General features: G+C 45.0%; 1 protein-coding gene across 6 annotated transcripts in view; it reads left to right on the top strand.

Moving 5' to 3' along the window:
- Nucleotides 1-13,854, top strand: part of RGS6 (regulator of G protein signaling 6) — a 274,185-nt gene that overhangs the window by 221,581 nt on the left and 38,750 nt on the right. For all 6 annotated transcript variants that reach the window (XM_040066247.2, XM_040066249.2, XM_040066244.2 and 3 more), the window contains exons 14-15: nt 437-562; nt 9,497-9,683. In XM_040066247.2, coding sequence (XP_039922181.1) covers nt 437-562; nt 9,497-9,683 — 313 coding nt within the window. The remainder of the gene's footprint in view (nt 1-436; nt 563-9,496; nt 9,684-13,854) is intronic.

Here is a 13,854-nt window from a genome sequence, read left to right as displayed (position 1 = left end):
ATATGCAAGAAGTGCATAATGAACAATCTTTTAGGCAAGGTATGCTGTTCTTCAAATCTACCAGAAACTGCTCTGAAAATCATATTATTCACATTGTCTCTTGTTTCACCATGTATGTAGCACTCAAATTATTGAGTGCTACATACATCATTTAGTGATTCAAATGATGTAATGATTTAAAGTCCTCCAGTTGCCTTGGTCTTTACAGGTTTTTTTAATGTTATTTGCTAACTTGTATTGTTAGCAAATAATAGTGGCCCTGGTCTTTATAGGTTTTTTATGTTATTTGCTAACTCGTATTTCTGGAAAAGCTTGAGAAAAAAGAAATCTCATCTAATAATCTTCCTCCCTTCACTTAGCAGAAACAGCAGCAGCTGCTTGGACAGCAGGCAGAGATGCACATTCCATCTGTTTTTCCCCTTCTCTCTCCAAACAGCAAAGAACCTAGTCAGCAGCGTGTGAAAAGATGGGGTTTCTCCATGGATGAGGTGCTGAAGGACCCAGTAGGACGAGACCAGTTCCTTCGTTTCCTGGAATCAGAATTCAGCTCAGAAAACCTGAGGTGAAACCTTTTATGACTTGACTAATTGAATGGGACTGATCTTACTCTTTTGCATAGGTGAAATGCAGTGTTTGGTGTGTCTTGAACTGCTAAAAACAGGCATTCAAATAAAGATGAGAAAGGCAGGATTTGGCCCATAGCACTGCTGCAGATGCCTATACTAGACCTACATAAATAATCTCAGTGTTTGGCAGAGCCAGTGTTGTCAGGTATCTTCTTCGTGCAAGTTGTGTGAGGAAAACAGTACGGTCATCATGTGGCTAAGAACTGTTGCAGTATTGGCACTCACAAAGTCAGGTTTGCAACAACTATTAATTTTGGCATGTGCTGACTATCCAACAGCTTGTCTCACCTTAATAGGACTCTGTGCGGGGATTCTGAGTGCCTGACTTCTCAAGTTGTGAAGAAGTCAAAACTTTTGTTATGAAAAATTAGGTAGATACCCACATGATCCTGCATCAGGCTGAGAGCCAGTAAACCCCACTTTCTCACAGTCTGAATAACACTGCAGAGGCTTTTTTGCAGTGCTGTGGTTGTGTCTCAGCACATGGATGGGTAAAGGGACAGGTTCTTGTGGGGTTTTTTTGTGTCAGTTGTGTTCCAGAAGGCTGAGTGAGCCTTTGCAGGGAAGGCCAGAGAAGCTTGCAGGTTCGCTGCAAACTGTGCCTGCTCTTGGGCTGAGGAAATCTGCTGTGATCACACAGTCAGTCTAGCTTTGGCCTTTGCTGGTAGTGAGCAGGCTTGATGCTCTTTTTACACCAGCTAAGAACCTGATTCCACAGCCTGTTTTAGTCTGCGGTTCTTTCATTCTTTTTCACTTAGAAAATCAAACACTACTAAAGCATGTTGTCACTGTAACGCAGTCTGCTAGCCTCCAAGGTCTGAAAGAGGAATTCCCCACAAAGTGATTTTTAATGACATTGGAACTTACCATCCTATTTATTAGGTTTCCCTGTCCAAGGAGAAGTACAGAAAACATGCCAGCAGCAAAACAGTGAAAACTCAATGCACTTCATTGTTTAGAAAAACCTGAAAGATAACCTGTAAGAAAACAAGGGAGTGCTACTAATTACATAAATGAGATTGAAATTCCATTGCTAAACAGGTACTGCACTTGCATATGCTTACTGCAGTTATCTACAGTGGCACTCATTTGCAATTAAAGTGTAATGATTAAGCGCAAAATTAATATACTGTATTAAAACACTCTTCAAATGAGTGTTCTGAAATAAATCTGGGGTTGTGCTAATGAAATCCATCAGGTTTTATGACTAGTGTCTATCCCCCACGTTCATCCCACTCAAACAAATGGAAGAAGTTTGATCATGAGAAAGCAAACTTGTGCCTTCCTTGGTCAGTCGGAGCTGCTCCTCCTGCTGATGCACATTCTCTTTGGTTTTGAGATGTAGTGAAGGGAGATGGCAAATCGGTGGGCTGGCATTGACAGGTTGAATCCTGCATTCTTTGTGGAAGACATTGGCATCTTTCTTAGTGTGGGAACTTCGCTGTCACGGTATCATTACAATGGGTTATTGGCTTATGTGGTAATATGATCTCATATCGGTTGGATACATTAGCAAGCCTGCTTAAAGCTTTAAATAACAGGATGTAAAGGTAGAAATATTAATGAAGAAAATTGGAATAGAGTGGATTGTTAGCAGTGATGCTGCAGAGAAGAAGGGTTCAGCTGAGGCAGAAAAAGCTCCTTAATTCTCACTAGGAGTATGGAGCATAAAGGAAAGCAACTGCTGGATGCTTACATATGCAAGTAAAATCTAAATTACATTCAACAGCAAAGTTGGGATCTGCCTCACCTAAGCTGATGGCTCAGAAGCACATGGTTTCCTCTTATCCAGTCTCCCTTTAGAGAGAGAAGAGAAGCTGAAGACGAGTCAGTGAATCACCTGAGAAGGATTTGTTTGAGCTTTAAGTGGAAATAAACTAAAGGCACCTAAATTACACTGTAAAACGCCCATCTCCTCTTATAAACCTGGAGAGACTGATTCAAATGACAGGGTCTGCATGGCAGACAATTACAGTTAAGTGATACACATCCCACCCTGGGAAAGTGTAAGAAACTTTCTGAGACCACAGGATTTAGCACCTTGCTAGAAAAGTAACATTTACAGTTAATCTTTTCAGGACTCTCTTCCCAGTGACTACGCAGAGATCTTGGAACTGTTGCATGGGGATGTGTTATCTCTTGGGAGTATCAGTAGGATTTGGGGAGTATCCTGGGATTAATCCTAGGATTAACACTGGTGGGAGCCCTGTAGGACACTGTGTTGAATTTAAGGCAGATCTGAGAAATTGACTGCTGTTAAACCTAGAAATTCGTAGTAACACTAGAAAAGATTTTGTGAAGCGTGTGCTTGAGAATGCCTTGAAATTAATGTAATTCAGTCATACAGCAGGGGGACCAAATTCTGCTCTTATACCTTGTGGTGCGAGTCCCAAATCACAGGGCTGATCGTGGTGGGGTATTTTGATCTCTTCCTAGCTGAGAAAAATTGGTCCCAGTGGGGGTCTTGGGTGAGGCACTGCCAGAGATAGCAGCAGACTAGACTCGATGACTTCCTGGATCACCTTCCATCTGTGTTTCTGTTTCTGTGTTACAATAAACTTGCAGGATCATGTCCACCAGTCTCCTGGGCTCGGCTGAGCCCTGTAACTTACTTATTTACTGGCTATCTGTTACTTATGTGGGAACAGGAAAGCCAGACAGGTTGGGTATATTTCTCTCCGTTTTTATTTTAACTCTTATCTTTGCTCTGTTTTCTTTCTCCTCTCTGTTGTTATCTTTCATCTACCATTTGTTTTGACTCAGGTGGTTTTTGAAGTACCCAAAATATAGCAGACAAAATGCCAAATTTAAAACAAAACAAATAAGAAAGAATAAGAAAAGAAAGGGTGTCAGAGAGTTATGATACATTTTTTATGACCTGGGAACCTTCCGAGACATCTTGAGATTGCTGAGATGTTCATTTGGCTGGTGGATTGAATTTTTTTTTTTCCCTAAAAGTTCGAAGAGTGTCACCTGGAAAGAGAAACAGCAAAATGGGAATATGGGACATGGGAATTTCACCCAAAGGAAAAGGAGGCTGCACCCCTGTTTATGGACCTCAGTGGGAAACACATGACACTTTGTGGGAATGCACTGTGGAACCGGCAATGCATGGATGCAGGCGCCCTGGGCCTTATTGACTGTGAGCATATGTTGAATATGGAGATCGCTGGAAAGGAGTTTTACTTGCAGAAAGTGTTCATATCCTGAGACATTAAATTTGAAGAATAAGGGATTTTTAGGAAAGTTAAGATAATAAGTTGCTGAAATAGCTGAAGTAGATAGGCAGGCTTTGTTCGCAGTTAACAGAAGCCAGATCTTAGATAAGATACCCCGGATTTAGTAACTCATTGCTTGTCAGGTTTATGTTTGTGTAGTTGTGCTTGTAACGAAAAACAAACTGTGGTAAATAGGACATAAGATAGCTGCAGATTTCCTGCTTAAAGGACCCACTGAACACAGGAAACTGTAAGTTCTACCAAGGATTCAATTGTCATTAATGCATTGAAAAGGTAGAAAGGTCAGGACGAGGAAGACTCATCTTACTTCCTCATTTTAGGTGACCCCTCCCCAAAATAGACCCCCGACTCATTTTAGGAAACAAAGTACGCATGCCTAATAGCCTTTTTGCCAATTAGCATATGAAACGAGAAATGGGAGGTGACAGGGGTATGAATATGCATTTGTATTTTGGGTATTCAACACTTTTGTAAATAAAAGGCTTTGTAATTACCTGTGAATTTCGCAGTGAGAATTAGGGAAATATCCCGCGTGCTGCCCGGCCGTAATAAACATACACTTTCTAACTTTAAACTGTTAGGGAGTCTTTGTCCGTCACAGTTGGGTATCGATACTAGATCGATACCCATATTTCTTTAATAAGTCAATCCTACGTGACTCCTAATGGTTCAAACTAGTTGCCAGGTGTTGTGGGGTTTTTTTGGGTTTTTTTGTTTTTTTTTTTTTTTTTTTTTTCTTTTGTTTTTTGTTTGTTTTTTGTTTTTTTTTTTTTTTCTTCCCCAGTCTTCATCAGGAAAGAAGTTCAGGCAGTGAGGAGAGCTGGTATACGTAGTAAACACACTGAGCTTCCCCAAAGCCCCGTGTTCCCGAAATAAAGAGCGTTTCCAGAGCAGTTCCGAGGTAGTTCCAGCGCTGGAGAGCTCCGCGGGGTGCGGGCAGAGGCGGCTGCGGGCAGTGCGAGCAGTGCGGGGCAGAGCCGGGCAGTGCGAGGCAGTGCGGGGCGGGGCGGGGCGGGCAGAGCCGAGCAGTGCCGGGCAGTGCGGGCAGATCCAGGCGGTGCGGGCAGAGCCGAGCAGTGCCGGGCGATGCGGACGGAGCCGGCTATGGGCAGTGCGGGGCGGTGCGGGCAGTGCGGGGCGGTGCCGGGCGCTGCGGACGGAGCCGGCTATGGGCAGTGCGGAGCAGTGCGGGGCAGTGCCGGGCGATGCGGACGGAGCCGGCTATGGGCGGTGCGGGGCGGTGCGGGCAGAGCCGAGCAGTGCCGGGCGATGCGGACGGAGCCGGCTATGGGCGGTGCGGGGCGGTGCCGGCAGTGCGGGGCAGTGCCGGGCGATGCGGACGGAGCCGGCTATGGGCGGTGCGGGGCGGTGCCGGCAGGCGGCGCCGCCGTCCCGCGCTGCGCGGGCCCGTGGCGGCGCCGGGCGCGGTGCCCGCCCCTCAGCGGGCCCGTCAGGGCCGCACCGCTCCGCGGGCTCTGTCCCGCGGCAGCGATAAAAGGCCTTTTCGGCCCCACAGCGCTGAAAGGACTTGCAGCAGAAGGGTGGACTTGCGCCGTGGACGCTGGCGGGCGCCGCGGGGGAGGGGAGGTGAGGGGAGGGGAAGAAGGACGGTGAGGGGGAGGCCCGCGGGACGCTTGCCCCGTCCCCACCGGCACTGCGGTTTCCTTGGCACGTCCCCTGTGCTTCAGCGTGCAACTTTGCAGCATCTGCCTGCTCCCAGCTTGCTCACCGAGGACAGATTTTTGTTGGTCTTGACCACGTCAAGCTCACCATGCCAAGGATCTGACCATTAAACAACACAAAGATGTGAATATTGCCTCATGTGAAGTGTATTTTTATTTTTACCTATTGCTTTCATTCATTTCCTGGCTGAGTTGTTCAAAGTTATTTCTTGGTGAATGGAATATTTGTGCATGGTTAGAGGTGTGAGACCGGAGAGGCATGGGATACTGGCATGGAACTACTGAGGCAAGGAGAGAAGTGTGCTTGGATTTCAACCTCAGATTGTCACTCGGTGAATTCACTGTCGAGGTGGGGGTATCGTGTCCACCCCAAAGATGGGGATATGACACTCCCCTTGTCTTGACAGTTGTTTCTCAGTTTCCGGAGTCATCTGTATTTTGCCTCCCGATCAGGATTTTAAATTAATTTTTGTTTTACAATGTACCTCAGAAGCAACCTCTTCCCTGCTACTCACCCTGTCTTTCCCCAGCAGCCTTTTCACTGGGGGACATCTTTGAACAGCAGTGACCAAGCGCCTCTGCAGTGCCCTGCAGGGAGGCAGAGCACACACACTGAGGTCCAGGAGCTCTCTGTGCTCTGGGGGAGCTGTGGAGGATAAATGCCATTGTGGGATATCTTCTGCAAGTGACAGCAGTTTAATTACATGCTGGATGAAGCTGGAATGGTTTATGCCACTGACAACACTTTAGGACACCATATTATCAGCCTTCTCCAGTCCTTACATGCTGTTTTATAAAGGACAAAGAACCTGTGATCAATGCTGCTGTTCCCTCTGTGCAGACAGTCCCTGTGCCAGTCCTGCTGTGCTTAAAGGGCACCTGTGGAGAGGACATACAAGGACATCTCCCTTCTCCCCTGCCCTGTGCAAGAGGTGTCCCCTGGACATCTGTCTCCTACAGAAGGAGAGGAGGCAATGCAGGATCTTCACCTGACTGCTTGTGAACTTGGGGGCTGGGCTTGCACTTCAGAAATTGCAGGAGTGATTCAGAGTGCATTTGCACTTTATAATTGAGCAGAAATTCCAGCGCAGTCATTGCATGTCGGCTCCTTTCCTAAGCCGAAATACCTGCTTCTCTCTTATAAATGCTATAAATCCCATTGGAAGCCCTGCTTATACATTGGCTTCAGGATGATTCCTTGTGGCAGAGAATTTGCCTTGGAGTTGAAACTGTGGGGCTGGGTACCCCTGTTTGATGTTACTTGATTTTTAGATGCCAGTTTTAGTGAATAGCTTTGAAATTTTTACCAAGACAAAACTCCCCTTTGCCTTGAAGAGGACATCCAGCCTTGGGCATGAATTCACAATCGCTTGCAGTAAAAAGAGCTTGTTCTTGTTACTGTCAGGTTGGTCTGGTTGGTTGGTTTTCAGATTGAGCCAAATGGTTATTAAAATGGATGGTGCTCTTGTTCTGGCAAGCTGTCACTTCACAGCATTCCCAGCTCTCTCACGAGCGTGCTTTCCCAGCCTGCCTCCCCGGCTCCAGGGGCAGAAGATAAACCAGAAGAAAAGGTTCTCTCTAGCCAAGTGTTTGTCTGAAGTGTCCCAGCTACTCTGGAATGATTAGCATCTTTTCTCCCTATGTCTCTTCTGCATTCACATGTTCCCATTACATCTGAAACTGAATGATAAAGTATTTTCAAATAACGGAAGCCACATACTGTCACCCTGGTTTTTCTAAGTTTTTTAAAGCATTTTGATTGTTCATAAGATAGAGTCAGACTTTTTAGCTTCTGTACAATATTAGTAGCAGTTTTTGCCTTTTCTCACACATGTAACATAAACAAATCCTTTGTTTTTCATTCTCTGTCCTTTGTTTGCATATTTCTAACCTGAAAACAATTGTAACTGACAGTTGGTCTGGCCATTCGGCTGGGAGGTGATAACTCCAGAAGCCAATCCACAGCCAGACCCACAAATGTATAAAAAGTAAGAAATAAACAGGCAGAAGGACTCTCAGCCTTGGCTCAGCCTTGGGCTCTCTCGGAGGAACAACTCTGCCCTGCAAAATCTGTTGTCTCCGTGTGGTTGCTTTGCATGTCGCAATCACAACATACAGCATCAGATTATTGCGCTGCGAGTGCCGCTCTTTACTCTCTGCATGCATATGATAAGTGGGGGTGTCACTGTCACTCTATTTCGGTTTATAAAGTCAAACATCACTGTATTAGAACCACAGGTATGTGACTCTACAGGTCCTGATGTAGTGGTTGGGTGTACCCCAGTCTGTTTTACTGAGCCTGCCAAGGAAATGAGAAAACCATATGAAGGAGTATCGTCAAGTGGCTTGGGTGAGCCAGGGCTGCGGCATGAGGCGCCCTGATGGTGGGGAAGAAGCGGAAGACAGCAAGGGGGATTTAACCTGGCCTTGTATGTAGTGTGGATGTCACTTTTTTCGCAAATTGAACTGTTTGCCTCTATTGCAGGTAGGATACCAGGCTAAATGGGGTGGCAGCCTCATCTGCTTGCAATAACACCACCGATTCCAGGGTGTTTACGTACTGCCTGCAGCCATTAAAGAAGTGAGGGTCGGGAACAGCTCAGGAGTGCTGCTGTCTCCAGCAGCTACCCTCACTGCCATCAGGATTTTTGTTTGGGACAGACTCTATCTTCCTCCTTCCACAACAGAGGAATATTTGCCCTAGTAGCAGTGCACTGACACCATTGACTCATTTGGAGTGAGAAATCAGGACTTCATTTAAAGTTCACACAGAATTTTCCAAGTTGTGTAGCTCTTGCGGATGCCTTGAACAAGCAGTGACCCAGACAATCCCTGTCCCCTCTGCACAGTCTGCCCAGCAGAGGGAGTGCATAAGAGCAGGGCAGGGACAGCCAAGGCAAACCTTTGTCACCCTGGACAACGAGCACCTTGGATGGGGGTAGAGAGCTGGTTATTTTAGGTGGCTGCAAAGATGCCTTCTGTATACCTGTTTGCCATGTAGCCCTCAGCACTCCCTGCAGGGCACTACTGTGCTTGCTCAACCAGGTTGTGGGGCCCAGGTACTCAGGGCAGATAACCCTCAGGAATACCTTCTTGCTGAAAGATAGAGTTTACCAAAACAAAAGGTTACTGGGCACTGTGCGTCTTCTGAATTAATCACCTGAAATAGCATATATCCTTCAGCAATAAATAAAACTAGCACCGCCAAGAATTTTTTCTTTTTCCTCGGGTAAAACACAAAAGACATGCATCTCACTCTTGCAAAAATATTCTGTGGTCTTTGTTTTCACAGATCAAGATATGGATTATGTCTTTAGTCATCAAAGAGATTATCTTCTCAGTGTTTATGAACTTACTGTAGTCTGTAAGCATAGCCTAGTCAAGAAAATATCCCTGTAAAATTCGAGTATGGCATTACAAGAGTTATCTTTTCTCACGGCATCCATCTGAGTGCTGGTGAGTTTACAAGTTAGAAAAAAAATTCTCTAAGGGGCATTGGTACTACCTCACACTGGAAATGATATGAATGTTAAGTTTGTTCTTCATTTTACATCCCCTGTGGATGACCGATCTTGCAGCAGGAGTGACCAGCACATTGCAGCGGGACTGTGGGAGGCAGGGCCTGCTCCTCTCCTCCAGCTGCATAGCTCTGGAGGTTTCCTGTTGGCATACCTAATCTGACACTTTTGCAGGGGCAGTTAGAATAAGAATGTATCACTTCCTAAAGTCAGTGTTCTGATCTTAGCCAAAATATATAAGATGTTGGTGTAAAGTGCCTCACCCCTTTCACTTGAATTCATGCTTACTTGGAGAGCCTTCTGTGACTTCTAATAGATGAAGGATTAGGTTCTGTGTCTGTTTTAGGACTCTGCCTAGGCTTATTCAGAAAATCTTACCTAGATTTTTATCTTTTTCTCTTTTCTGCCCTTTTAATTTTTGCCTAGTACAGGTTTTGGTTGGCTGTCCAAGATCTCAAGAAACAACCTTTACAGGATGTGACCACCAGAGTGGAAGAAATCTGGCAAGAGTTTCTAGCTCCTGGGGCCCAAAGTGCTATCAACCTGGATTCCCACAGCTATGAGAAAACCAGCCAAAATGTCAAAGACCCAGGGAGATACACATATGAAGATGCACAGGTTAGTTTTTGGTTTTATGGAACTACTGCTAACGAAACTCTTGGTTTTAATATGGTATTCCACTATCACATTGTAACTGCTCACTTGTAAGAAAAATGAGATGCACAGTTTGAAGTGACTTTGAAGATACCTATTCAGGCTGGGTAAATGATATTTTCATTGAATCTATCTGTTGTAACAGGCTAAGGCTCCTCTGGGAACAAATGTTCCAAAATCTACAAGTCTGCAAGGTGCTGCAAGCTGGAGCCATGTCTCAGAGAAAGCACAGATGAAAGAGTGCTATACAGTTCAGCTTGTCTGTCTGTGCTACCTGTCACCGAAGTCTGGCATATTTGCACAATGGCCAATGTCATATCAAAACCCTGGCTAATACACTTTTTTATATTTTGTTTATTTATAGCTAATTATATCCCCCTGCCTAACCCCAAATGCAGCAGCTCCCTCCAACACAGCTAGAAATTTGTCCACCAGACAATACCTTCGAGTAATGATAGGACAGCAGGCAATGTAGTGAGCTTATTCCTTCCCTCCCAAGGCTCCAGATTTATCAGGGAAATTTTACAGGTAAACTGTATGTGGAAAATGCCTTGAGGGAAACAGATAATTTGAGAAAAACTGTTAGAACAAGGGTAAAGCTGCATAACCTTCTGGAAAGTGAAAATATAATTTTCTAATTTTTAAAAAAGAAAAAGGAAGAAGGGATCATTTAGCAAATATTACTAGGGACACAATTAAAAGATATCCTCCTCATTATCATTTTTATCACAAGATGTAGTAAAACCAACAGCAATGAAAAGAATTCCTGGGTTTAGGGATTTTTTTTTTTTTAAATTGGCATTCAAAGGCAATTCTTCAAAATACTCCACTAACAAAATATTTTTACCTCAGGGGAGATGTTGTGGACCACTTAAACAAGGTTAGGCAATAAATTTTTCAAACCAGCATCAAATACTCTATTTTCATGAATGCAATCTTGCTCCTTGGGGCCAGCGTAGAAGGAATGTACATGAAGTTTCAAGGCAGGCCCCTGTGAATATCAGGCAACTTAAATGCTCTTTTTAAAGCTGAGAAATACAGGAATATGAAGACATTTTGGCTAAGATGTATTCTTTGCTTGGAAGTTGAAAAAGAGCTTCTTGCATCACCTGGAAAAAATGATGATGGCAAAATGCAGGCTAAAGTAGATAGGTGAATAATGGGGGAATTGATTAAATTGATAAGTAAAAGTACTAAGAATAAAATGAATGTTTAGACAATGAGTATTTAATTAGAAGAGGACATGGAGGATTTAGCCTTGAACTGATCAGTTCACAATGTAATTGCCATTCAAAGGGGAGTTGATAAAATCAAGCTGGAGCCCTGGCAGTTAGACTGCAATTTTAGTTCCTTGGGTTAATTTTATTTGATTGGATTTTTACACTGACAGATGTCCTCAATTCATCTGTTGTGGTTCATGGACACAGAAATATGAGGGCAAAGGCAGACCTTCAGGGCCAGCTATAGTTTTTCTGGAGATTGAATCTATGCCAGGAGAGGATAGCACAATGTGGAAGGTGAACCCGGTTACTTTCTTGTACGGTGGGTTTCTGGTAGCTCTCCAAAGGCCAAGCAAGCTGTTTGTGCCTACCTGACTGGATAGCTGAGAAGGCGGTCTAACAAAAGCAGGAAGAAGCAGGACATTGCTGAAGGGTTTAGTGCCCTGGTAGAGTTTTTAGTGGCTCATCCTGGAGAAAGAACACTTTTGTTTGCACAACTACTCCATGGGAGCCAACGTAGATCGCCCCAGGGCGCTGTAAGTCTCCCAGGTACTGCCGTGATGTTTCTTGCAGGTGAGCCCTGACACCACACAGGCTCTTGTCCATGAGTCTGCAGTAGCTGCCTTATCTCAGCACCCTTGCACCAGGAGTCCATGGGAGCTCCCACACATCCCACATTCCTAGGGACTCAATCAGATACATCTAATCAAAACACCCTCTGTGGGAGGGGAAAATATGAGTGTTGTCCTGTGTAGCTTTAGCACAAAGAGGAAAACAACTGAAATGTCCTTGTAAGTAAAGAATGAGAAAAAATTTAGTTTACTCAACAGCACATTCTTTGAATGCTTGGCAGGTCTGAGGCACTAAGAGGAAGGAAAAGTGTTGACCAATGTGCAAAAATCAGTTCAATACTTCTGCAGTGGAAGAATAGGAGAAGCTGATGTGGCACTCTAGTCATGACTTGAGAGATCCACAAAATGCCAAATCTGTATAAAAAGCACTGGAAGTGGACACATTGCTGTACTTGGGAAGGGCAAGGTGTGGCAGAGCACATCCAGGCCAGCAAATGCTTTGTAACAGGAAGTTGAAATCAAAGCATCATTTGTTATCGGGTGCTTAACCGTCTACATTGATGTGCTTCTTTGCACAGCCTTGGCTCCCAGCCCTAAAGAGCTCTCCCAGATGCTGCTCAACCATCTGGTAAGGCAACTAGCCTAGATAAAAACAGGGAGAAAAGGGGCTCTTGGCAAACACACCTCTCACTTAAAACCTCTGCCCCAGGCTAGTCATGGTCTGAAAGCAAAAGGTTCCTCTCTTTAAGAAAACCTCAGTTCCAAATCTCATACCTCAAAGCACTCCTAATCCAAACCTGAATTTGGTGTGCATTTATTATTTCAGACAGACCTCTCTCTGAGATGCATTCCAAATGTTTCACCGTTTACCCATCTCAGCTTAAGATACTTGCTGTGCTGTGTGCCCCTCAGTGCTGCTGCTCTCCACAGTCCTGCTGCACTCCCTGCAGGGCTTGCATAGAGCTGCCCCTCTCGCTGTGGCTCCCCCAGGTGCCATCGCCCACCCCGTGCCCGGCTCAAGCTGTGCCAGCACATCTCAGCTCTGAGCAGAGTGTGCTGTGCTGGCTCAGCCTGCACTCCCCTCCCCAGCTGTCCAGTTTGTTGGTGTCCCTGTCCTTGAGCAGCCCGGTGCCGCTCCTAGCTCTGTCCTCATCGTCAGCTCTGCCAGCTATCTTGGTCTGCAGCACCTTCTGTCATTTTAGTGCTGGGCCCCTCCAGAGGGGAGCCTACCAATTTAGCTGATTATTTTCTGCTCTTAAACAACTGTCCTCTGAGTAAAATATTATGATTATCAAACCATTTTCACTGGGGAGCAAAGCAGCTTTTAATACAAGGGGCATCGTCAGGAAAGGTCAGTTCAATTAAACAGTGAAGTACTTAGCTCCCACAGGAGTTATCAGCGTTGCTGAACAGCCAGTGTGGGGCCCTGCAATATGAAGCAGGCACCACCAGTTCTAGAAAGTAAATAGGTTTATGTCCATCTGAACGGCCTCTTTTGGCTAATGAAGCTACTGACAGCCAAAGTAATTCATCTTTACATGGGAACACAGAGCTGTAAGTGTGACAATTATGGCTTATCTGTACAGCATGTTATTAGTTTTTTAACCATTCTCCCCCAACCCCCATCAAGCATCGCTTGCCTCCCCTGAAATGTCTTTCTGCCTTCAGAAAATCTTTAATCCCTTCCTCAGTCCCTTGGTGTTGGGAGCCAATATCCACCAGGATGCATTGTGTTTCCTCGCAGTAAGATTTGTAGGGACATTTAGCCTACATTTACTGGCAGGCTTCAGAGCCAGGTGTACCAAGGTAAGGTAAGCCACACAGTTGTCTTTGAAATTCCTTTCCTGTTTTCTTTATTTTTATTCTTTAATAAATAAAATAGAGTTTTAGATCGATATTCCTTTACCTGAACTAACCAGCCGTTGTTTCTATGAAGATGAGTCAGGGAAATTCAGTTCTAATCCAGGCTCAGTTAGGGATTTTAACTGTTCTTTGCAGATCCTTGGCTAATTCCAGGGCAGATTTAGACCATAATGCTAAATTCCAGACAGCTCAAACCAGAAATGTACCTGTCCCAGATTTGAAACGTAGAATAATTTGGGACAGAAGGCACCTTTAAAGTTCATCTAGTCCAGCTCCCCTGAAATGAGCAGGGTATATCCTCAACTAGATCAGGATTCTCAGAGCCCTGTTCAACTTGACCTTGAATGTTTTCAGAGACGGGGCATCTACCACCTCTCTGGGCGATCTGGGCCAGGGTTTCACTATCTGCATTGTAAAGACTTTCTTCCTTAAATCTAATCTTGAGATCTGAGCCCAGTTCATGCTCTCAGCTGCCCCAGG

Source organism: Hirundo rustica, chromosome 6 (genome assembly GCF_015227805.2).
Source record: "Hirundo rustica isolate bHirRus1 chromosome 6, bHirRus1.pri.v3, whole genome shotgun sequence".
NCBI classification, from domain to species: domain Eukaryota; kingdom Metazoa; phylum Chordata; class Aves; order Passeriformes; family Hirundinidae; genus Hirundo; species Hirundo rustica.
The sequence above is the reverse complement of the archived record's forward strand: the minus strand, read 5'-3'. Positions and strand labels throughout refer to the sequence as shown.